The sequence below is a fragment of the Pseudoliparis swirei genome, chromosome 12 (genome assembly GCF_029220125.1).
Source record: "Pseudoliparis swirei isolate HS2019 ecotype Mariana Trench chromosome 12, NWPU_hadal_v1, whole genome shotgun sequence".
NCBI lineage: Eukaryota > Metazoa > Chordata > Actinopteri > Perciformes > Liparidae > Pseudoliparis > Pseudoliparis swirei.
Window position 1 is genome coordinate 19,846,163 of NC_079399.1, and position 22,172 is coordinate 19,868,334.

Sequence of the window (22,172 nt, forward strand, 5' to 3'; positions counted from 1 at the left end):
GTTCTGCTGCCCCTGTGGACTAAAGTGGTAGTGTTGGTTCTGCTGCCCCTGTGGACTAAAGTGGTAGTGTTGGTTCTGCTGCCCCTGTGGACTAAAGTGGTAGTGTTGGTTCTGCTGCCCCTGTGGACTAAAGTGGTAGTGTTGGTTCTGGCGCCCCTGTGGACTAAAGTGGTAGTGTTGGTTCTGCTGCCCCTGTGGACTAAAGTGGTAGTGTTGGTTCTGCTGCCCCTGTGGACTAAAGTGGTAGTGTTGGTTCTGGTGCCCCTGTGGACTAAAGTGGTAGTGTTGGTTCTGCTGCCCCTGTGGACTAAAGTGGTAGTGTTGGTTCTGGTGCCCCTGTGGACTAAAGTGGTAGTGTTGGTTCTGGTGCCCCTGTGGACTAAAGTGGTAGTGTTGGTTCTGGTGCCCCTGTGGACTAAAGTGGTAGTGTTGGTTCTGCTGCCCCTGTGGACTAAAGTGGTAGTGTTGGTTCTGGTGCCCCTGTGGACCAAAGTGGTAGTGTTGGTTCTGCCCCTGTGGACTAAAGTGGTAGTGTTGGTTCTACTGCCCCTGTGGACTAAAGTGGTAGTGTTGGTTCTGGTGCCCCTGTGGACCTAAAGTGGTAGTGTTGGTTATGCTGCCCCCTGTGGACTAAAGTGGTAGTGTTGGTTCTGGTGTCCCCTGTGGACTAAAGTGGTAGTGTTGGTTCTGCTGCCCCTGTGGACTAAAGTGGTAGTGTTGGTTCTGGTGTCCCCTGTGGACTAAAGTGGTAGTGTTGGTTCTGCTGCCCCCTGTGGACTAAAGTGGTAGTGTTGGTTCTGCTGCCCCTGTGGACTAAAGTGGTAGTGTTGGTTCTGCTGCCCCTGTGGACTAAAGTGGTAGTGTTGGTTCTGCTGCCCCTGTGGACTAAAGTGGTAGTGTTGGTTCTGCTGCCCCTGTGGACTAAAGTGGTAGTGTTGGTTCTGCTGCCCCTGTGGACTAAAGTGGTAGTGTTGGTTCTGCTGCCCCTGTGGACCAAAGTGGTAGTGATGGTTCTGGTGCCCCTGTGGACTAAAGTGGTAGTGTTGGTTCTGCTGCCCCTGTGGACTAAAGTGGTAGTGTTGGTTCTGCTGCCCCTGTGGACTAAAGTGGTAGTGTTGGTTCTGTGCCCCTGTGGACTAAAGTGGTAGTGTTGGTTCGGTGCCCCTGTGGACTAAAGTGGTAGTGTTGGTTCTGCTGCCCCTGTGGACTAAAGTGGTAGTGATGGTTCTGCTGCCCCCTGTGGACTAAAGTGGTAGTGTTGGTTCTGCTGCTCCCTGTGGACTAAAGTGGTAGTGTTGGTTCTGCTGCCCCCTGTGGACTAAAGTGGTAGTGTTGGTTCTGCCCCCTGTGGACTAAAGTGGTAGTGTTGGTTCTGCTGCTCCCTGTGGACTAAAGTGGTAGTGTTGGTTCTGCTGCCCCCTGTGGACTAAAGTGGTAGTGTTGGTTCTGCTGCCCCTGTGGACTAAAGTGGTAGTGTTGGTTCTGCTGCCCCTGTGGACTAAAGTGGTAGTGTTGGTTCTGCTGCCCCTGTGGACTAAAGTGGTAGTGTTGGTTCTGCCCCTGTGGACCAAAGTGGTAGTGTTGGTTCTGGTGCCCCTGTGGACTAAAGTGGTAGTGTTGGTTCTGCCCCTGTGGACTAAAGTCGTAGTGTTGGTTCTACTGCCCCTGTGGACTAAAGTGGTAGTGTTGGTTCTGGTGCCCCTGTGGACTAAAGTGGTAGTGTTGGTTCTGCTGCCCCTGTGGACTAAAGTGGTAGTGTTGGTTCTGGTGCCCCTGTGGACTAAAGTGGTAGTGTTGGTTCTGCTGCCCCTGTGGACCAAAGTGGTAGTGTTGGTTCTGGTGCCCCTGTGGACTAAAGTGGTAGTGTTGGTTCTGCTGCCCCTGTGGACTAAAGTGGTAGTGATGGTTCTGGTGCCCCTGTGGACTAAAGTGGTAGTGTTGGTTCTGCTGCCCCTGTGGACTAAAGTGGTAGTGTTGGTTCTGCTGCCCCTGTGGACTAAAGTGGTAGTGTTGGTTCTGCTGCCCCTGTGGACTAAAGTGGTAGTGTTGGTTCTGCTGCCCCTGTGGACCAAAGTGGTAGTGTTGGTTCTGCTGCCCCTGTGGACTAAAGTGGTAGTGATGGTTCTGGTGCCCCTGTGGACTAAAGTGGTAGTGTTGGTTCTGCTGCCCCTGTGGACTAAAGTGGTAGTGTTGGTTCTGCTGCCCCTGTGGACTAAAGTGGTAGTGTTGGTTCTGCTGCCCCTGTGGACTAAAGTGGTAGTGTTGGTTCGGTGCCCCTGTGGACTAAAGTGGTAGTGTTGGTTCTGCTGCCCCTGTGGACTAAAGTGGTAGTGTTGGTTCGGTGCCCCTGAGGACTAAAGTGGTAGCGTTGGTTCTGCTGCTTCCTGTGGACTAAAGTGGTAGTGTTGGTTCTACTGCCCCCTGTGGACTAAAGTGGTAGTGTTGGTTCTGCTGCCCCCTGTGGACTAAAGTGGTAGTGTTGGTTCCGGTGCCCCCTGTGGACTAAAGTGGTTGTGTTGGTTCTGCTGCCCCCTGTGGACTAAAGTGGTAGTGTTGGTTCTACTGCCCCCTGTGGACTAAAGTGGTAGTGTTGGTTCTGCTGCCCCATGTGGACTAAAGTGGTAGTGTTGGTTCTGGTGCCCCCTTCCCTCAAGCAGGTCCACTAATCCGTCCCGGGTCTCCAACAGCTCTCTAAGTCCTCTCTAAGAACTCTCTAATGGTGTGTTCGAGATTACATGTAAAGTCAATGCACAGCTGCGTAGCTGCGTATTTTCCATGGAGCAGCGCGTCAGATGCGTTTGAAGCAGCAGAACAGAGGGTTTGTCGTGGGGCGAACAGCGAACAGAGCGAACAGACGCAGCTCGTCGACGCGCGAGTTGAAATTTCCCAACTCGGGCAGCAAAAACGCGTGAGTCATAGTTGCGTCAGCCAATCAGCGTTGAGCAGCTCCGCTCGTCATCGTCCTGCCGGTTGAAAAAATGGAGGAAAAGATTATTGTCGCCGTCTGTGGGCACCCCGAACTTTATGACACGACTCTTTTTACTTACCGAAACCGTCGCTATAACGATGAAGCGTGGAACAAGGTCGGAGAAGCCGTGGGACTACTTGGTAAGTTTTGAATGTATGTATTTGCTTTTATTCTAGCTATTTGTTGTACTTTACTAGTGATGGTGAGATGAAGCCTCATGAGGCATCGAACCACTTCAGCCAATTGGTTCGAGAAAGGGTTCATTTCTCGAAGCTTCATGTGCTCACGACACCCCCTACTGGCCAAGTGCATAATCACAGGCAGCTGTATCTGAACCACATCATGTGATGCATTGAATGTGTGTGTGTCTGTTATGGCTGTTGGGAATGACTATGAATTACAAAAATGTATGACCAAATCATTTCTGTACATAAATTATCAAATATGTGCATAATAAAATATTTTTTGAATGTATTCTGTGTGTGTAAATGTTCCCAAAATGGTAGTATCATATGATACGGCATGTTGTGTAATCATGGGCTCTCAAGTGTCACGCATTGAGCTATGAGACTCACGCATTTCGGTCTTACGTCACGCACTCCCGCCACACATCGTATTTCTCACGCTGAAAAAAACTCTCCGCTATTTAATGTTTTAATGTGCCGCAGCGCGCAAACATGAGCCGGGCTGCCCTCACCGTGGAGGAATCAAGCGCTCCCCTGGAGTTCTGCTGTGAGGAGCCACTTATAGGGGGGGGGGGGGGGGGGTGCTGATGGAAATGTCACGCTTGCCTGTCTTCAAAACTTGAGAGCCCTGTGTTATTATGTCACTTTAGGAAAATGGCATGGGCTTAAGCAGGCAGAGGACGGTGAAAGTGTGTGTGTGTAACTAGGAAGAGGGGACTGAATATGCTTGTGTAACTTGGACAGTGATTTACAGGACAAGGGGCATTTTATTCATTTTTATTCAGAAATAAGTTTCTCAACAGTTCCATCTTATCACCTATCCTTCTCTCCTCACTCTCCTAACTCTCCAAACTATCTCTCTCTCTCCAAACTCTCAACCAACAACCCACATGTTGAGTGGAGCCTGAGGGGTTTATATTGCTGTCGAACCTCCCGGCAAAATCTGAGCCGCTTCCCGAAGCAGTCACGTGGTCCAGCCGGGCAGCGAGGCTTCGGACGTCATCATTTTTGGCTCCTCCCCTAAATGAAGCAAGCCTCGATACGCGCTTCGAGGACACGCCCCCTCCATTACTCGACACACGCTGCGAAGCGTCGGCACATCTCGTAATAACACTATACTTTACGATCAACCAACCGCCGGCATATGTGTTTCATGGCAGAGGAGATCTGCCGCTGGAGGTGGAAAAGTCTCAGAGACACGAGAGAAGAAGAGAGAGAGCAGCGCAGTGGGAGTGCAGCTCGGTCCACTAACAAGTGGAAGTCCTCTGCGGTCCTGTCGTTCCTCGACCCATTTATGACTCCGCCCCCGACGCGTCTGGTGTGAACACACTTTTTTCGACGCGCGTCGAGACTGCTGCGTCAGACGCGTCCGGTGTGAACGCACCATAAGAACTCTCTGTTCTTATCCTCCATTTTTCAGACCATCGCTGTTGTACCGGCGGTGACCGCTAGAGGCCGCCGCTGGTTCTCCAGCGGACCGGAAATGGCCAACGCTGCTCCGCAGTCGTCGTTAGCTTCCTGTCGTTAGGCAGGTTGTCAGGGCGTCTTGTCAACAGTTTAAAATGGAGGAAGAGGAGGAGGAAGAGCCCGCGCCGGCCCGCGCGGCCCCGCTGCGCTGCAGCCGCATGCAGCTCCAGCGCAGCAGCGTGTGCTCGCGCGCGTACTTCGTGGTGGTCATGGTCTTCTTCCATGTGTACATCGTGAACGTCATCGGCCTGCTGCTCTACGTGCACTACAACAACGGGCCCGCGGGCAGCGAGGGGGACGCCCCGCTGCCTGCCCCGGACCCGGGGGCCTCGCCACGGCCGGCGGAGGACTCTGCGCAGAGCCTCCCGCGCATCGAGGGCATCCGGGTAAGGGAACATGCGGGGCGCAGACCCGGCGCAGACTGATGCCGGTGTTACACCCCTACTGGTTTTCAAACCTACTGGTTTCCCTACGCGTGCGTGTGTTGTGTTCTCTTCAAAAAACATTACACCCATATGTGATTGTTTACCATCTGTCATATTTAAAGTAAACTAAAGAAGTGACCTGAACTGTTTGACCTCTCTGTGTTCTTGGCTGGTTGAATTCTTAATTGTGTGGCCAGCCAAGAACACAGAGAAGTCAAACAGTCCAGATCACTTATTTACTTTATTTAAGTGGCATAAATCACAGACACAATAAGGCAAAGTAAATATGACAAACGTCATGTGGTCAATGCCCATGGTCTATGGACAGATGGTAATCACATATGGGTGTAATGTTTGTATATTCATACATGTATGACCATGTCTGGCCTTTTTGTTCACATTGTGTATGTTTACCTCATGACAACAACACAAACATTTCCTCATTAATGTGCAGCCCTTTACAGACGTTTTGAATAGAAACAGCTGACTATGAGTTTGAGAAGCATCACTATTGGAGAGCTCCTTCCTTCAGGTCAACATGCTCCATGGTGGTCGCAGTGTGCTGGTCACCAGTTGATCTGGTGGTTCTCTGCTTCGTGGTGACCAGTGACCGCAGTGCACGTTATTTAATTGTGCGAACAGAGTATATCATGTCGCTCTTGGCCTAGTGGTATGAACCCCGTCAATTAACCTTTTTTCCTCCCAAACACATGAGTTTGAATCCCGTAACATCCTTATATATATTTGTTGTTGTTTTTGTACTACAGGGTTATGCTACATGGTACATATTTGCACAAAACAGACTCCCAATTGTATGTTGATTAAGTGTTTATTTATTTGACCAAATGTATTTCAAAGGAAGGGCAGTTTGCTAACTTCCTGTTTCAACCCATAAACAACCCGTGACGCTTCAAGTCGCTTTCTCTTCTCCATCGTCTCCTCCGGTTCAGACACCAGAGTTTCTCATTGAACTGGAGAACTAAACAATGCGGCATTCGCGAGGACAGCTGCGTGTTCTCTTGCTATGATCAACATCTGCCGTAACTACGACAACAACAGACGCATTGGACCGAAGGTCTCCAGCTAACGGGGTCTCAGGTTGAACCGTAACACCGGGCCTCCCGTAGAGACGTTGACTCATCTGAAGGGAGTTGAAGTGGACAGTTGTGTCCGCTCCTCTGATCCCGTGGTGCTGACGCCCCTGCAGGTGGGCCATGTGCAGCAGGTGTCCCTCGGGCCCGACCGGGCGCTCGCCATGAGGACGCTCAGCCTGAAGCCGCTGCTGTTCGGTCAGTGAATCAAAGTCATCTAAAGAGCATTTCTTCTTTTTAGAACACACTCTATATTATATTTTATATTTCTCAACGGGGTACAAATAGAGGCCAGAAATGTTTACTTACCATTATGTCATTTGTTTTCCTATGAAACCTCTTTAGTTGTGTCCACTTCCTGCTTCGTGACCAGCTCACTCCATCTCCACCAGAACCGAGAGGTTTGACTTTCTAAATGGGGGGATGCTGTTCTAACCTGGCGCCCAGCGCTCCGCTGGGAGGAGCTCGATCTTAAATGAAACGTATCTAAAGACAAGATCATTGATTTTGGAAAACATGCCACACACATGAGGTCGTATCCATTCAGGGTCAGACAGGAATGTGTAGCGTCCTACAAATCCATTGGGACCGGTACCGACCCGGTACCGACCCATTAGCATACAGCTCCCTGTGAACCAATGAAATCACCAGATACCGTGAACCTTGTGAAGCATTCGCTCCAACGTGATTGGTCGATACTGGAAACGCGACCGGTGCCCAGTTCTTGTTGCGTTGCTTTCTAATGTAACGTGAAATATGAATCAAATAGGTCTCATTAGGGGTCGGCTGTAGGTCACGGGGAGAGTGGTTGATCCCCGGTCTCCCCATAGTTCAGTTAAAGTGCCCTTGAGCAATAAACTGAAGCCCACTGCTCCTTAAGGACTAAGGATGCTCAATGAGGAGAAGAATGTCCCTAATAAAGGAAGCATTATTATAACATCATTTCAAAAGATGTCACTGAAAAGGTTTCGGGTGTTTGCTTCAGGAATTGAACCCTCAGCTGGTTCCTGATCAGCGTTGCGTAATCGCTCTCCTTCTGAGGATGGAGGTCTTTCCACGATGTGGAAGTGAAAACAAGAAGGTGACATAACCTTCGGCGTCGGCAGCGTGTGACCACATGTCTGAGGCGGCAGTGTCCTCACTTCCTGTCCCGCCCCCTCCAGAGATCCCCGGCTTCCTGTCGGAGGAGGAGTGCCGCGTGGTGGTGCAGCTGGCGCAGCTCAAGGGTCTGATGGAGAGCCGGACCACGGCGGAGTCCAGCCAGCTGTCCCTCAGCACAGAGGAGGTCTTCAGTCTGCTGGACCTGGACCAGGACGGACTGCTGCAGACCTCCGAGGTGAGACCGCCTCCTCCTGGAGGGTCAGGGAACTAGACTCATTGTGGAGGGTCAAGGAACTAGACTCATTCTGGAGGGAACTAGACTCATTGTGGAGGGTCAGGGAACTAGACTCATTCTGGAGGGTCAAGGAACTAGACTCATTCTGGAGGGTCAGGGAACTAGACTCATTGTGGAGGGTCAGGGAACTAGACTCATTGTGGAGGGTCAGGGAACTAGACTCATTCTGGAGGGTCAGGGAACTAGACTCATTGTGGAGGGTCAGGGAACTAGACTCATTCTGGAGGGTCATGGAACTAGACTCATTCTGGAGGGAACTAGACTCATTGTGGAGGGTCAGGGAACTAGACTCATTCTGGAGGGAACTAGACTCATTGTGGAGGGTCAGGGAACTAGACTCATTGTGGAGGGTCAGGGAACTAGACTCATTGTGGAGGGTCAGGGGAACTAGACTCATTGTGGAGGGTCAGGGAACTAGACTCATTCTGGAGGGGTAAGGAACTAGACTCATTCTGGAGGGAACTAGACTCATTGTGGAGGGTCAGGGAACTAGACTCATTCTGGAGGGAACTAGACTCATTGTGGAGGGTCAGGGAACTAGACTCATTCTGGAGGGAACTAGACTCATTGTGGAGGGTCAGGGAACTAGACTCATTCTGGAGGGAACTAGACTCATTGTGGAGGGTCAGGGAACTAGACTCATTCTGGAGGGTCAGGGAACTAGACTCATTCTGGAGGGAACTAGACTCATTGTGGAGGGTCAGGGAACTAGACTCATTCTGGAGGGAACTAGACTCATTGTGGAGGGTCAGGGAACTAGACTCATTCTGGAGGGAACTAGACTCATTGTGGAGGGTCAGGGAACTAGACTAATTGTGGAGGGTCAGGGAACTAGACTCATTGTGGAGGGTCAGGGGAACTAGACTCATTGTGGAGGGTCAGGGAACTAGACTCATTGTGGAGGGTCAGGGAACTAGACTCATTCTGGAGGGTCAAGGAACTAGACTCATTGTGGAGGGTCAGGGAACTAGACTTATTGTGGAGGGAACTAGACTCATTGTGGAGGGTCAGGGAACTAGACTCATTCTGGAGGGTCAGGGAACTAGACTCATTCTGGAGGGAACTAGACTCATTGTGGAGGGTCAGGGAACTAGACTCATTCTGGAGGGAACTAGACTCATTGTGGAGGGTCATGGAACTAGACTCATTGTGGAGGGTCAGGGAACTAGACTCATTGTGGAGGGTCAGGGAACTAGACTCATTCTGGAGGGTCAAGGAACTAGACTCATTCTGGAGGGTCAGGGAACTAGACTCATTCTGGAGGGAACTAGACTCATTGTGGAGGGTCAGGGAACTAGACTCATTCTGGAGGAACTAGACTCATTGTGGAGGGTCAGGAACTAGACTCATTCTGGAGGAACTAGACTCATTGTGGAGGGTCAGGGAACTAGACTCATTCTGGAGGGAACTAGACTCATTGTGGAGGGTCAGGGAACTAGACTCATTCTGGAGGGAACTAGACTCATTGTGGAGGGTCAGGGAACTAGACTCATTCTGGAGGGAACTAGACTCATTGTGGAGGGTCAGGGAACTAGACTCATTCTGGAGGGAACTAGACTCATTGTGGAGGGTCAGGGAACTAGACTCATTGTGGAGGGTCAGGGAACTAGACTCATTGTGGAGGGTCAGGGGAACTAGACTCATTGTGCAGGGTCAGGGAACTAGACTCATTCTGGAGGGAACTAGACTCATTGTGGAGGGTCAGGGAACTAGACTCATTCTGGAGGGTCAAGGAACTAGACTCATTGTGAAGGGAACTAGACTCATTGTGGAGGGTCAGGGAACTAGACATTGTGGAGGGTCAGGGGAACTAGACTCATTGTGGAGGGAACTAGACTCATTGTGGAGGGTCAGGGAACTAGACTCATTGTGGAGGGAACTAAACTCATTGTGGAGGGTCAAGGGAACTAGACTCACTGTGGAGGGTCAGGGAACTAGACTCATTCTGGAGGGAACTAGACTCATTGTGGAGGGTCAAGGGAACTTGACTCATTGTGGAGGGTCAAGGGAACTAGACTCATTGTGGAGGGTCAGGGAACTAGACTCATTGTGGAGGGTCAGGGAACTAGACTCATTCTGGAGGGAACTATACTCATTGTGGAGGGTCAGGGAACTAGACTCATTGTGGAGGGTCAGGGGAACTAGACTCATTGTGGAGGGAACTAGACTCATTGTGGAGGATCAAGGGAACTAGACTCATTGTGGAGGGTCAGGGGAACTAGATTCATTGTGGAGGGAACTAGACTCATTGTGAAGGGTCAAGGGAACTAGACTCATTGTGGAGGGTCAAGGGAACTAGACTCATTGTGGAGGGTCAAGGGAACTAGACTCATTGTGGAGGGTCAGGGAACTAGACTCACTGTGGAGGGTCAAGGGAACTAGACTAATTGTGGAGGGTGAAGGGAACTAGACTCATTGTGGAGGGTCAGGGGAACTAGACTCATTGTGGAGGGTGAGGGGAACTAGACTCATTGGAGGGTCAAGGGAACTAGACTAATTGTGGAGGGAACTAGACTCATTATGGAGAGTCTAGGGAACTAGACTCATTCTGACGGGTCAAGGGAACTAGACTCATTGTGGAGGGTCAGGGGAACTAGACTCATTGTGGAGGGAACTAGACTCATTGTGGAAGGTCAGGGGAACTAGACTTATTGTAGAGGGAACTAGACTCAGTGTGGAGAGTCAAGGGAACTAGACTTATTGTGGAGGGTCAGGGGAACTAGACTCATTGTGGAGGGTCAAGGGAACTAGACTCATTGTGGAGGGTCAGGGGAACTAGAATCATTGTGGAGGGTCAGAGGAACTAGACTCATTGTGGAGGGAACTAGACTCATTGTGGAGGGTCAGGGGAACTAGACTCGTTGTGGAGGGTCAGGGAACTAGACTTATTGTAGAGGGAACTAGACTCAGTGTGGAGGGTCAGGGAAATTAGGCTCATTGTGGAGGGAACTAGACTCATTGTGGAGGGTCAGGGGAACTAGACTCATTGTGGAGGGAACTAAACTCATTGTGGAGGGTCAAGGGAACTAAACCCATTGTGGAGGGAACTAGACTCATTGTGGAGGGTCAGGGGAACTAGACTCATTGTGGAGGGAACTAGATTCATTGTGGAGGGTCAAGGGAACTAGACTCATTGTGGAGGGTCAGGGGAACTAGACTCATTATGGAGGGTCAAGGGAACTAGACTCATTGTGTAGGGTCAGGGGAACTAGACTCATTGTGGAGGGAACTAGACTCATTGTGGAGGGTCAGGGAACTAGACTCATTGTGGAGTGTCAAAGGAACTAGACTCATTGTGGAGGGTCAAGGGAACTAGACTCATTGTGGAGGGTCAAGGGAACTAGACTCATTGTGGAGGGTCAGGGAATTAGACTAATTGTGGAGGGAACTAGACTCATTGTGGAGGGAACTAGACTCGTGGAGGGTCAGGGAACTAGACTTATTGTAGAGGGAACTAGACTCAGTGTGGAGGGTCAAGGGAACTAGACTCATTGTGGAGAGTCAGGGGAACTAGACTCATTGTGGAGGGTCAGGGAAATTAGGCTCATTGTGGAGGGTCAGGGGAACTAGACTCATTGTGGAGGGAACTAAACTCATTGTGGAGGGTCAAGGGAACTAAACCCATTGTGGAGGGAACTAGACTCATTGTGGAGGGTCAGGGGAACTAGACTCATTGTGGAGGGTCAGGGGAACTAGACTCATTGTGGAGGGTCAGGGGAACTAGACTCATTGTGGAGGGAACTAGACTCATTGTGGAGGGTCAAGGGAACTAGACTCATTGTGGAGGGTCAAGGGAACTAGACTCATTGTGGAGGGTCAGGGGAACTAGACTCATTGTGGAGGGAACTAGACTCATTGTGGAGGGAACTAGACTCATTGTGGAGGGAACTAGACTCATTGTGGAGGGAACTAGACTCACTGTGGAGGGTCAGGGAACTAGACTCATTGTGGAGGGTCAAGGGAACTAGACTCATTGTGGAGGGTGAGGGGAACTAGACTCATTGTGGAGGGAACTAAACTCATTGTGGAGGGTCAGGGAACTAGACTTATTGTAGAGGGAACTAGACTCATTGTGGAGGGTGAGGGGAACGAGACTCATTGGAGGGTCAAGGGAACTAGACTCATTGTGGAGGGTGAGGGGAACTAGACTCATTGTGGAGTCAACGCTCGGAGATATGGAGGACTTAAAATGACGAGTATGAATAAATACAAGAATAAATAAATAAATGCTTAAATAAATGTATAAATAAATACAGGAATAAATAAATAAATGCTTAAATAAATGTATAAATTCAGAAATTAATAAATATAAGTTATAACTCAACAGGACATCATTAAATAAATGTATTTCTACATTTCTGTATTTCTTCATTAATTTATATCTCTATTTATGTGTCCACACGTATTTCTTCATTTATTTATGTGTGACATTTATGTGTCCGTATATTCAAATGAGCCGGTCGGTCCGAACCTCATTGTTGAACAGGATTGGTCAAGTCGGGGAGCAAGACAGAAGCAATCGATCCCTAGCACTTGGCCCTGTAGATGAACAGCGTTTATTATGCATTCTTGTTCGTACATTCTCAATACTACTGTTGTTGAGTCACGGAATGTAATGTAAGGATATTTTCAGCCGAGAAGTTAGTAGTTTAAGCATCAAATCTGTGGTCGGTTTATCGAGATTCAGCCTAATAAGGACATGCGACGGAGATTTGAGGTCCTGCTCGCGGGACCACTGAGCTCCGGAGGTCCGGGCCCTCAGCCTGTGTGGCCGCCGAGAGACGCCTGATCTCGGCAGGACTTTTTGAAACGCTCCGCTGGCTCTGACGTCTCCGTAGCGGCTAAACATGATATAATTAGGTTTTGGAGGATCTAAAGAGCACAAAGAGTTTATTATTTATTAAAAGATAACGTTACGTCAATTTGACTGAGGGTTAAGATTCATAGCTTCATATTGTAGCGACCCTGGGTCAGGAAAGCTACGAGACGTTGTATAGTTATTACCGTTTATTCGTAGCCTACGCCAAACAACAGTGAACACCGCAACACATTCTACTCCACTGTAAAGTATTTTACAGTAAATAATTGGAGTAAATTCATGAGCAAGAACAGTTGATGTGGTGACATCACAAGACCAGAAAGACCGTCCTGCGTCCTCGAGAGTCCGGACTCCCAAGACCAGACTCCCAAGACCAGACTCCAAAAGAACACGAGTCTGTACTCAGTGTACTTGGAATTAAACGGCTGAAGTCAAAAAGCTGTCTCGGCTAACTTCTGCTTACGGTTAGCTGAGCGAGCTTCAGCGTCATGTGCCAGGCAGAAGTAGTCGAGCACAACACACCAGGTGCATCACACTCCTGTGACCAATCATGCTTCAGACAGAGGTTTGGACCGCCCAGCTCATTTGAATATACGGACATGTAAATGTCACACATGAATAAATGAAGAAATAAGTGTGGACACATAAATAGAGAAAGAAATAAATGAAGAAATACAGAAATGTAGAAATATATTTATTTAATGATGTCCTGTTGATTTCTAACTCATATTTATTCATTCCTGTATTTATTTATTTATACATTTATTTAAGCATTTATTTATTTAAGCATTTATTTATATATTGATACATTTATTTAAGCATTTATACTTTAGTCATTTTGAGTCCTCCATACGGAGAAGCTCAACATGTTTGCGTTCTCTCCTGCAGCTCCTGAGCCACTCGCGCTCCCGGGATGGAACCTGGCTGAACCCCGACAACCTGCGGCAGATTCTCTCTGGTCTGGAAGCCTGTCCAACAGGTAGGGAGGGAGGAGGGAGGGAAGGAGGGTTACCCTAACCCTGGGTGTGACCCTGACCCTGGGTGTTCATTGGTGTGTATACATGTAATTATTTCTTAAAAACAAACATAATGATTCTCAGAAGAAGAAAAAAAAACTTTCCCCAAGAAATAAAGCTGGATAAAGGCGTGTGAGGGGCGGGGCCAACGCCACTACTCACGTGTGTGTGTGTGTGTGTGTGTAGGGGTGCTGACCCTGCAGGACTTCAGGCGTGTTTACGACCAGTCCCAGCGACTCGGGAAGCTGCGCAGTCGGTTCCAGCAGAGGAACACGCACACCTGGCTCCACCAGGGCCCCGGATCCCACCGTGTGCTGCAGGCCCTCAGGAACAGGTCACACACACGTCCCCTAACCCCAACCACCTAACCCAGGGATTCCCAAAGTGCGGTGCGTGCAACCCTGGGGGTGCGCGAGCTGCCTCTAGGGGATGCGCGAGAGGAAAAATGTAATGGTGGTCTAATGGTGTAATAATTAATATTAAACATTCTCAGGGCTCTCAAGTGTCACGCATTGAGCGTGAGACTCACGCATTTCGGTCTTAACTCACGCATTTCGGTCTTAACTCACGCACTCCCGCCACAAATCGATTTTCACGCTGAAAAAACTCGGTCATCTAATGTTTGAATGCAGGGATGTTCAATACGCCGATCGTGGTCGTTGAGAGCTCCGACGCCGGACTGCGCATCGGGTCGGAGCAAAGAAAAAGTCACTCGCACCCCCCCCCGTCAACAACTCTTCTCGGCTCGATGCCGGCTCGATGCCGGCTCGATCTCGGCTCGATGCCGGCGCACGCAACGCTGTTGCGTTTTTTTTTACGGTGTGGGGGATTGGGGGTGCGTGAATCCGGTCGGGATGTAGAAGGGGGTGCGTGGCCTAAAAAGTTTGGGAACCGCTGCCCTAACCCAACCCCCGAACCCAACCCCCTAACCCGACCCTAACCCAGACATGGGCAAACTACGGCCCGTTAGGCTTTTTAATCCGGCCCGCCGAACTTGTCCAAATCGCAGCTTTGTTTACTTCCGGTGTGCGTTGGCGGAAAGTACTCGTCACACGAAACCCTTCACCGTGATTTGTCAATCCGTTTGTCTGTCAACATTTTGCGAAAAAAACAACCAATGAACACTCAGTAAATCACAAAGGACCCGCCCACCACACAGGTGAGGCTCATTTAGTAACAGCTGCAGTGATTTTGGCGAGCAGCGCGGAGCCTGGAGGAGCTGCAGAGCCACGAGGAGGAACACGCAGCCAGAAGAGATCCACCTGGACCGGGTAAGAGTCTTCACTAAACGTTACGGTGTCCGTCACGGTGTCCGTCACGGTGTCCGTTACGTGTCCCGTCACGGTGTCCGTCACGGTGTCCGTCACGGTGTCCGTTACGTGTCCCGTCACGGTGTCCGTCACGGTGTTCGTTACGTGTCCCGTTACGGTGTCCGTTACGTGTCCGTCACGGTGTCCGTTACGTGTCCCGTTACGGTGTCCGTTACGTGTCCCGTTACGGTGTCCGTCACGTGTCCCGTCACAGTGTCTGGCACGTGTCCCGTTACGGTGTCCGTCACGGTGTCCGTTACGTCTGCGCGGTGCTGACTAGTCTTGTATTTTACAGAGAGGATTCACCAGCGCCTGCAGCTCCACCTGCCCGGCCAGCAGAGAGGTCTCGTGACACGATGACATGATGTTTTTATAGTGAAGCCATATTGTAAATAGTCTGTGTCAATAGTTGTGTTCTGTTTTCTATTTCTCAACATGTATATCATGTAGTTTTATTTATTTATTTATGTACAATACATATTTATTTGAAGAAAAAAAAATGTAATGGGCATTTTTATTTGCACACACCTCATGAAGCTTTATCTGCAAGATGAAGTAATTTCTCAGTCCCATCTTTATCATTTTGGTGAATGTGTGACGGACCACATGTCTACGCAAAAAACGATAACACAAAATGTAGTTTTCTACATTTATTTACATGTATCTAGCATTGTATTCAGATATTTCACTGCTTTTGTGAACCTATGACCTTTTTGGTAAACCAATTTCAAAAACCAAAACAGTTGGTCCACATGAGTAAAGCTGTGTTTTCAGAAGCGATATGAAGAATTTTTAAAAATCGAACTTCAATTTTCAGGTTTAGGGCCATATTTTCTCTTCCCACTTGTACCTGAGGACAATTGTGCCTCATTATATAGAGAGCTGAGACAATCCGTCCATTATTTTGCGGGGTTTAAAACAATTAGAAATTATTGAGCTTGATTATTTCGTTGGGTAATAATATGTTTTGAATGTTGAAAATGATTCCATTTATCTTTATCCAGTAAATGTTGATTTCTTTAACTTTGCACCTTTAATTGAAATGTATAAAAATCAGACATAATCTCCAGGTTTAATAAATTACATTGCGTGTCCAAATGCTCCTGGCCCGGCCCCTCTGTCACATGTTAGAACCTATTGTGGCCCGCAAGTCAAAAAGTATGCCCACCCCTAACCCGACCCTAACCCCTAACCCCAACCCCCTAACCTAACCCGACCCTAACCCCCTAACCCGACCCCAACCCCCTAACCAGACCCTAACCCGACCCCTAACCTAACCCCGACTCCCTACCCGACCTCTAGCCCTAACCCGCCGCCCCCCAGGTGCGTTGACCCCTATCCTCCCCCTGTGGCTGCTCAGGCTGACCTCTCTGACCCGCCTCCCCGCCGCGCTGGTCGAGCTGAGCGAGCCGCTGCAGGTGATTCGCTACGAGAGCGGCGACTTCAGCGACGCCCACCACGACAGCGGCTCCTCCCACTCTCAGAGCGGCTGCGCCCACTCGGGCAACACGTCAGCTCTCAGGCAGGTGACCTGCAGGTGAGTCCAACTGCCACGCTGTCGGAGAACCCTCAACCCCTCCTGAGAACCTCTCCATGTTCTCTTCATGTTCTCTTCATGTTCTCTCTCTTCATGTTCTCTCTCTTCATGTTCTCTCTCTCCATGTTCTCTCCCATGTTCTCTCTCATGTTCTCATGTTCTCTCTCTTCATGTTCTCTCTCATGTTCTCTCCATGTTCTCTCTCCATGTTCTCTCTTCATGTTCTCTCTCCATGTTCTCTCTCTTCATGTTCTCTCTCTCATGTTCTCTCTCCATGTTCTCTCTCTTCATGTTCTCTCTCTCCATGTTCTCTCTCTTCATGTTCTCTCTCTCCATGTTCTCTCTCTTCATGTTCTCTCCATGTTCTCTCTCTTCATGTTCTCTCCATGTTCTCTCTCTTCATGTTCTCTCTCCATGTTCTCTCTCTTCATGTTCCCTCTCCGTTCTCTCTCTTCATGTTCTCTCTCTCCATGTTCTCTCTCATGAAGTTCTACCCTCTCTCCAGGTACCTCACCATGTTGTTCTACCTCAGCTCCGTAGAGGAGGGCGGGGACACCACCTTCCCTGTGGCCGACAACCGCACCTACGAGGAGCAGGTGAGCTTCTGAAATGAGGAACCACACCGAGGAACCCTAACCCCCCTGACCCCCCCCCAACCCCCCTGACCCCACCAACCTCCCTGACCCCCCCGACCACCCAACCTCTCTGACCCCCCAACCTCCCTGACCCCACCAAACTCCTGACCCTCATGACCCCCCCAACTCACTAACACCCCCAGAGTCCATCTCCTCTGGCCCTCAGAGTCCTGCTCTCTTTCCTGCTGTCCAACACTCAGCTGATCCTGGACCAGGTCTCCGGTGACGAGTCTGTTGTGTCCTAGGCGCTGATCCAGGATGGAGCTGATCTGACGGACACCCAGCAGACGTGTGGCCGGAGCAACCTGAGGGTCCGACCTGCAGCCGGCGCCGCGCTGCTCTGGTACAACCACCTCTCTGACGGCCGAGGTGAGGGCCCCCACGAGGGTCTGTCCTTATGAAGGCCCCACGAGGGTCTGTCCTTATGAAGGCCCCCACGAGGGTCTGTCCTTATGAAGGCCCCCACGAGGGTCCTTATGAAGGCCCCCACGAGGGTCTGTCCTTATGAAGGCCCCCACGAGGGTCTGTCCTTATGAAGGCCCCCACGAGGGTCTGTCCTTATGAAGGCCCCCACGAGGGTCTGTCCTTATGAAGGCCCCACGAGGGTCCTTAAGAAGGCCCCCACGAGGGTCTGTCCTTATGAAGGCCCCCACGAGGGTCTGTCCTTATGAAGGCCCCACGAGGGTCCTTAAGAAGGCCCCCACGAGGGTCTGTCCTTATGAAGGCCCCCACGAGGGTCTGTCCATATGAAGGCCCCACGAGGGTCCTTAAGAAGGCCCCCACGAGGGTCTGTCCTTATGAAGGCCCCACGAGGGTCTGTCCTTATGAAGGCCCCACGAGGGTCCTTATGAAGGCCCCACGAGGGTCTGTCCTTATGAAGGCCCCACGAGGGTCCTTATGAAGGCCCCACGAGGGTCTGTCCTTATGAAGGCCCCCACGAGGGTCCTTATGAAGGCCCCACGAGGGTCTGTCCTCATGAAGGCCCCACGAGGGTCTGTCCTCATGAAGGCCCCACGAGGGTCTGTCCTCATGAAGGCCCCACGAGGGTCTGTCCTCATGAAGGCCCCACGAGGGTCCGTCCTCATGAAGGCCCCACGAGGGTCCGTCCTCATGAAGGCCCCACGAGGGTCCGTCCTCATGAAGGCCCCACGAGGGTCTGTCCTCATGAAGGCCCCACGAGGGTCTGTCCTTATGAAGGCCCCACGAGGGTCTGTCCTCATGAAGGCCCCACGAGGGTCTGTCCTCATGAAGGCCCCACGAGGGTCTGTCCTTATGAAGGCCCCACGAGGGTCTGTCTCATGAAGGCCCCACGAGGGTCTGTCTCATGAAGGCCCCACGAGGGTCTGTCCTTATGAAGGCCCCACGAGGGTCTGTCCTTATGAAGGCCCCCACGAGGGTCTGTCCTTATGAAGGCCCCCACGAGGGTCTGTCCTTACGAAGGCCCCACGAGGGTCTGTCCTCATGAAGGCCCCACGAGGGTCTGTCCTCATGAAGGCCCCACGAGGGTCTGTCCTTATGAAGGCCCCACGAGGGTCTGTCGTTATGAAGGCCCCCACGAGGGTCTGTCCTCATGAAGGCCCCACGAGGGTCTGTCCTTATGAAGGCCCCACGAGGGTCTGTCCTCATGAAGGCCCCACGAGGGTCTGTCCTTATGAAGGCCCCACGAGGGTCCTTATGAAGGCCCCACGAGGGTCCTTATGAAGGCCCCCACGAGGGTCTGTCCTTACGAAGGCCCCACGAGGGTCTGTCCTCATGAAGGCCCCACGAGGGTCTGTCCTTATGAAGGCCCCACGAGGGTCTGTCCTCATGAAGGCCCCACGAGGGTCTGTCCTCATGAAGGCCCCACGAGGGTCTGTCCTCATGAAGGCCCCACGAGGGTCTGTCCTCATGAAGGCCCCACGAGGGTCTGTCCTTATGAAGGCCCCACGAGGGTCCTTATGAAGGCCCCACGAGGGTCCTTATGAAGGCCCCACGAGGGTCCTTATGAAGGCCCCCACGAGGGTCTGTCCTTACGAAGGCCCCACGAGGTCTGTCTTATGAAGGCCCCAGGTCTGTCCTCATGAAGGCCCCACGAGGGTCTGTCCTTATGAAGGCCCCACGAGGGTCTGTCCTCATGAAGGCCCCACGAGGGTCTGTCCTTATGAAGGCCCCACGAGGGTCTGTCCTCAAGAAGGCCCCACGAGGGTCTGTCCTTATGAAGGCCCCACGAGGGTCCTTATGAAGGCCCCCACGAGGGTCTGTCCTTATGAAGGCCCCACGAGGGTCTGTCCTTATGAAGGCCCCACGAGGGTCTGTCCTTATGAAGGCCCCACGAGGGTCTGTCCTCATGAAGGCCCCACGAGGGTCTGTCCTCATGAAGGCCCCACGAGGGTCTGTCCTTATGAAGGCCCCACGAGGGTCTGTCCTCATGAAGGCCCCACGAGGGTCTGTCCTTATGAAGGCCCCACGAGGGTCTGTCCTTATGAAGGCCCCACGAGGGTCTGTCCTTACGAAGGCCCCACGAGGGTCCGTCCTTATGAAGGCCCCACGAGGGTCTGTCCTTATGAAGGCCCCACGAGGGTCTGTCCTTATGAAGGCCCCACGAGGGTCCTTATGAAGGCCCCCACGAGGGTCTGTCCTTATGAAGGCCCCACGAGGGTCCGTCCTTATGAAGGCCCCCACGAGGGTCTGTCCTCATGAAGGCCCCACGAGGGTCCTTATGAAGGCCCCCACGAGGGTCTGTCCTCATGAAGGCCCCACGAGGGTCTGTCCTCATGTCATCCCCCCCAGGCTGGATGGGCGAGCTGGACGAGTACTCTCTGCGTGGCGACTGCCCGGTGACCCGGGGGGTCAAGTGGGCGGCCCACAGCTGGGTCAACGTGGACCCGGACCACCAGCAGCAGGCCCGCTACCAGAGACGAGTTGCTCAAGGGCACGGATCCAGGTCGGGCATGGAGGAGCACCGGCAACCGCTCTCTCACAGCGACCCCCACCGGGACCCCCACCAGGACCTGTAGCCGCCCGGTGTGGAGACTGGGTGGAGCAGAGCTTTAGCCGAAAGGAAGTCTCTTGTTCTCTCGTGTCCGTCGAGCTGCTTTGACCTTTGACCCACACTCGGAACGTTCTGGAGGGTTAGATCTAGTTCCTCTAGAACTGGAGGAGGAGGTCCATCCTTTCAGTTGATGAAGTTCAAATGCATATCAATGACCTTCAATACTCCTAAGACACGCCTCCTCCTGTAACGTGTTGATCTGTGAACTTTGGGAACCTTTTGACAATCTGTTCTTCCAGATATGAAATGTTATTTATCAGGAGTGATGTTCCTCTCCTCAGGTGTCACATTTTATTCACCACAGGTATTTATTTAAAATCATTTATCTATTATAGCTGGATGTTGCACTTCACTGTATTTGTATGTTTGTTCTGTTATGAAACTATAAAATAATGTTTGACTTGTGAGTGATCTGGAAACATGTGATATCAGCAGCGGCCACTAGAGGGCGGCGCATCAAATCAGCACTGCACGATGTACACATATTTACATGTTTCTGTATTTATATAAACATAAGGAGGGGTCCTGGTGGCACCTGTAGGGTGAGGCTTAACCCTCACCTGTAGGGTTAGGCTTAACCCCTCACCTGTAGGGTGAGGCTTAACCCCTCACCTGAAGCGTTAGGATTAACCCCTCACCTGTAGGGTTAGGCTTAACCCCTCACCTGAAGCGTTAGGGTTAACCCCTCACCTGTAGAGTTAGGCTTAACCCCTCACCTGTAGGGTTAGGGTTAACCCCCTTAACCCTTGTGTCGCCTTCGGGTCATTTTGACCCGATTCAATGTTTAATGTCGGTGTTCTTTCGGTAGTCAACAAACAAACATAAAGTACCTCACACTTAAACTTGGAAAACAATATTAATTCTAATAATTTTCTGGAGATTTTAATAGCTGGGGTCATATTGACCTCAAGGGTAAAATATGTTAGTAAATATAAAGGTAACAGGAGGGTTAAACATTGAATCGGGTCAAATTGACCCGAAGGCGACACAAGGGTTAATCAGTGTTCACATGGACAGGAGACGTCACACGTCCACCTGGAGAGACGTGAGCTGGAGGCTGGAATGTGGGGACGTTTGATGCAATAAAGACCCGATACAGACGTGTGTCTGAGACTCTTTATTCACAGCATCGTCTTCAGGCTGCAGCTCCACTTCCTGTTGGTGGAGGCCGCCTGGAGGAAGTGTGTGTGTCGGGACACGGTCAACACACACCGTCGACTTTGGAACGTTTGTTTCTGCAGGTTGATCATTTCTGTGGTTGGCAGCCAGACCTCCCGCTGAGGGGCGGAGTCACGGTGTCCAAGGTGTCCTTGAGCCTGCGTGACCTTTAGCCCGCGTGACCTTTAGCCTGCGTGACCTTGAGCCCGTGTGACCTTTAGCCCGCGTGATCTTAAGCCCGCGTGACCTTGAGCCTGCGTGACCTTTGGCCCGCGTGACCTTTAGCCCGTGTGACCTTTAGCCTGCGTGACCTTTAGCCCGTGTGACCTTTAGCCCGCGTGACCTTTAGCCTGCGTGACCTTTGGCCCGCGTGACCTTTAGCCCGTGTGACCTTTAGCCTGCATGACCTTTAGCCCGCGTGACCTTGAGCTTGCGTGACCTTTAGCCTGCGTGACCTTTAGCCCGCGTGACCTTTAGCCCGCGTGACCTTTAGCCCGCGTGACCTTGAGCCCGCGTGACCTTTAGCCCGCGTGACTTTTAGCCCGCGTGACCTTGAGCCTGCGTGACCTTTAGCCTGTGTGACCTTTAGCCGGCATGACCTTGAGCCCGCGTGACCTTTAGCCTGCGTGACCTTGAGCTTGCGTGACCTTTAGCCCGCGGGACCTTGAGCTTGCGTGACCTTTAGCCCGCGTGACCTTGAGCCCGCGTGACCTTTAGCCCGTGTGACCTTTAGCCTGCGTGACCTTGAGCCTGCGTGACCTTGAGCCCGGGTGACCTTGAGCCCGCGTGACCTTGAGCCCGCGTGACCTTGAGCCTGCATGACCTTTAGCCTGCGTGACCTTGAGCCCGCGTGACCTTGAGCCTGCGTGACCTTGAGCCCGCATGACCTTGAGCCTGCGTGATCTTTAGCCTGCGTGACCTTGAGCCCGCGTGACCTTTAGTCTGCGTGACCTTGAGCCTGCGTTACCTTGAGCCTGCCTGACCTTGAGCCTGCGTGACCTTGAGCCTGTGTGACCTTGAGCCTGCGTGACCTTGAGCCTGCGTGACCTTTAGCCTGCATGACCTTGAGCCTGCGTGACCTTTAGCCTGCGTGACCTTGAGCCTGCATGACCTTGAGCCTGCGGGGGGGGGGGG

At 51.5% G+C, this 22,172-nt stretch overlaps 1 protein-coding gene and 1 long non-coding RNA gene across 3 annotated transcripts; both read left to right on the forward strand.

Moving 5' to 3' along the window:
* The first annotated feature begins 4,210 nt into the window (after positions 1 to 4,210).
* Positions 4,211 to 20,980, forward strand: LOC130202663 (transmembrane prolyl 4-hydroxylase-like). Of its 2 annotated transcripts, none has more exons than XM_056428367.1 (9): positions 4,211 to 5,006; positions 6,253 to 6,334; positions 7,300 to 7,472; positions 13,240 to 13,330; positions 13,554 to 13,701; positions 16,038 to 16,214; positions 16,720 to 16,810; positions 17,095 to 17,218; positions 19,619 to 20,980. In XM_056428367.1, the coding sequence occupies exons 1-9, from the start codon at positions 4,716 to 4,718 to the stop codon at positions 19,843 to 19,845; spliced, it is 1,404 nt and encodes a 467-aa protein (XP_056284342.1). In that variant the 5' UTR covers positions 4,211 to 4,715; the 3' UTR covers positions 19,846 to 20,980. The 2 variants fall into 2 exon arrangements, with proteins under 2 accessions (XP_056284342.1, XP_056284341.1); XM_056428366.1 differs by having other exon boundaries at positions 17,095 to 17,192.
* On the forward strand, positions 14,036 to 15,491 carry LOC130202664 (uncharacterized). The gene is made up of 2 exons (XR_008833383.1): positions 14,036 to 14,638; positions 14,973 to 15,491. It is a non-coding gene; the product is annotated as an uncharacterized LOC130202664 (long non-coding RNA).
* Positions 20,981 to 22,172: the final 1,192 nt, after the last annotated feature.

Coding starts and splice junctions, on each gene's coding strand:
- LOC130202663 (XM_056428366.1), top strand. CDS start 4,716: ATGGAGGAAGAGGAGGAGGAAGAGCCCGCGCCGGCCCGCGCGGCCCCG. Junction 13,331..13,553: donor TCTGGAAGCCTGTCCAACAG/GTAGGGAGGGAG, acceptor GTGTGTGTGTAG/GGGTGCTGACCCTGCAGGAC. Junction 13,702..16,037: donor CTGCAGGCCCTCAGGAACAG/GTCACACACACG, acceptor GTGGCTGCTCAG/GCTGACCTCTCTGACCCGCC.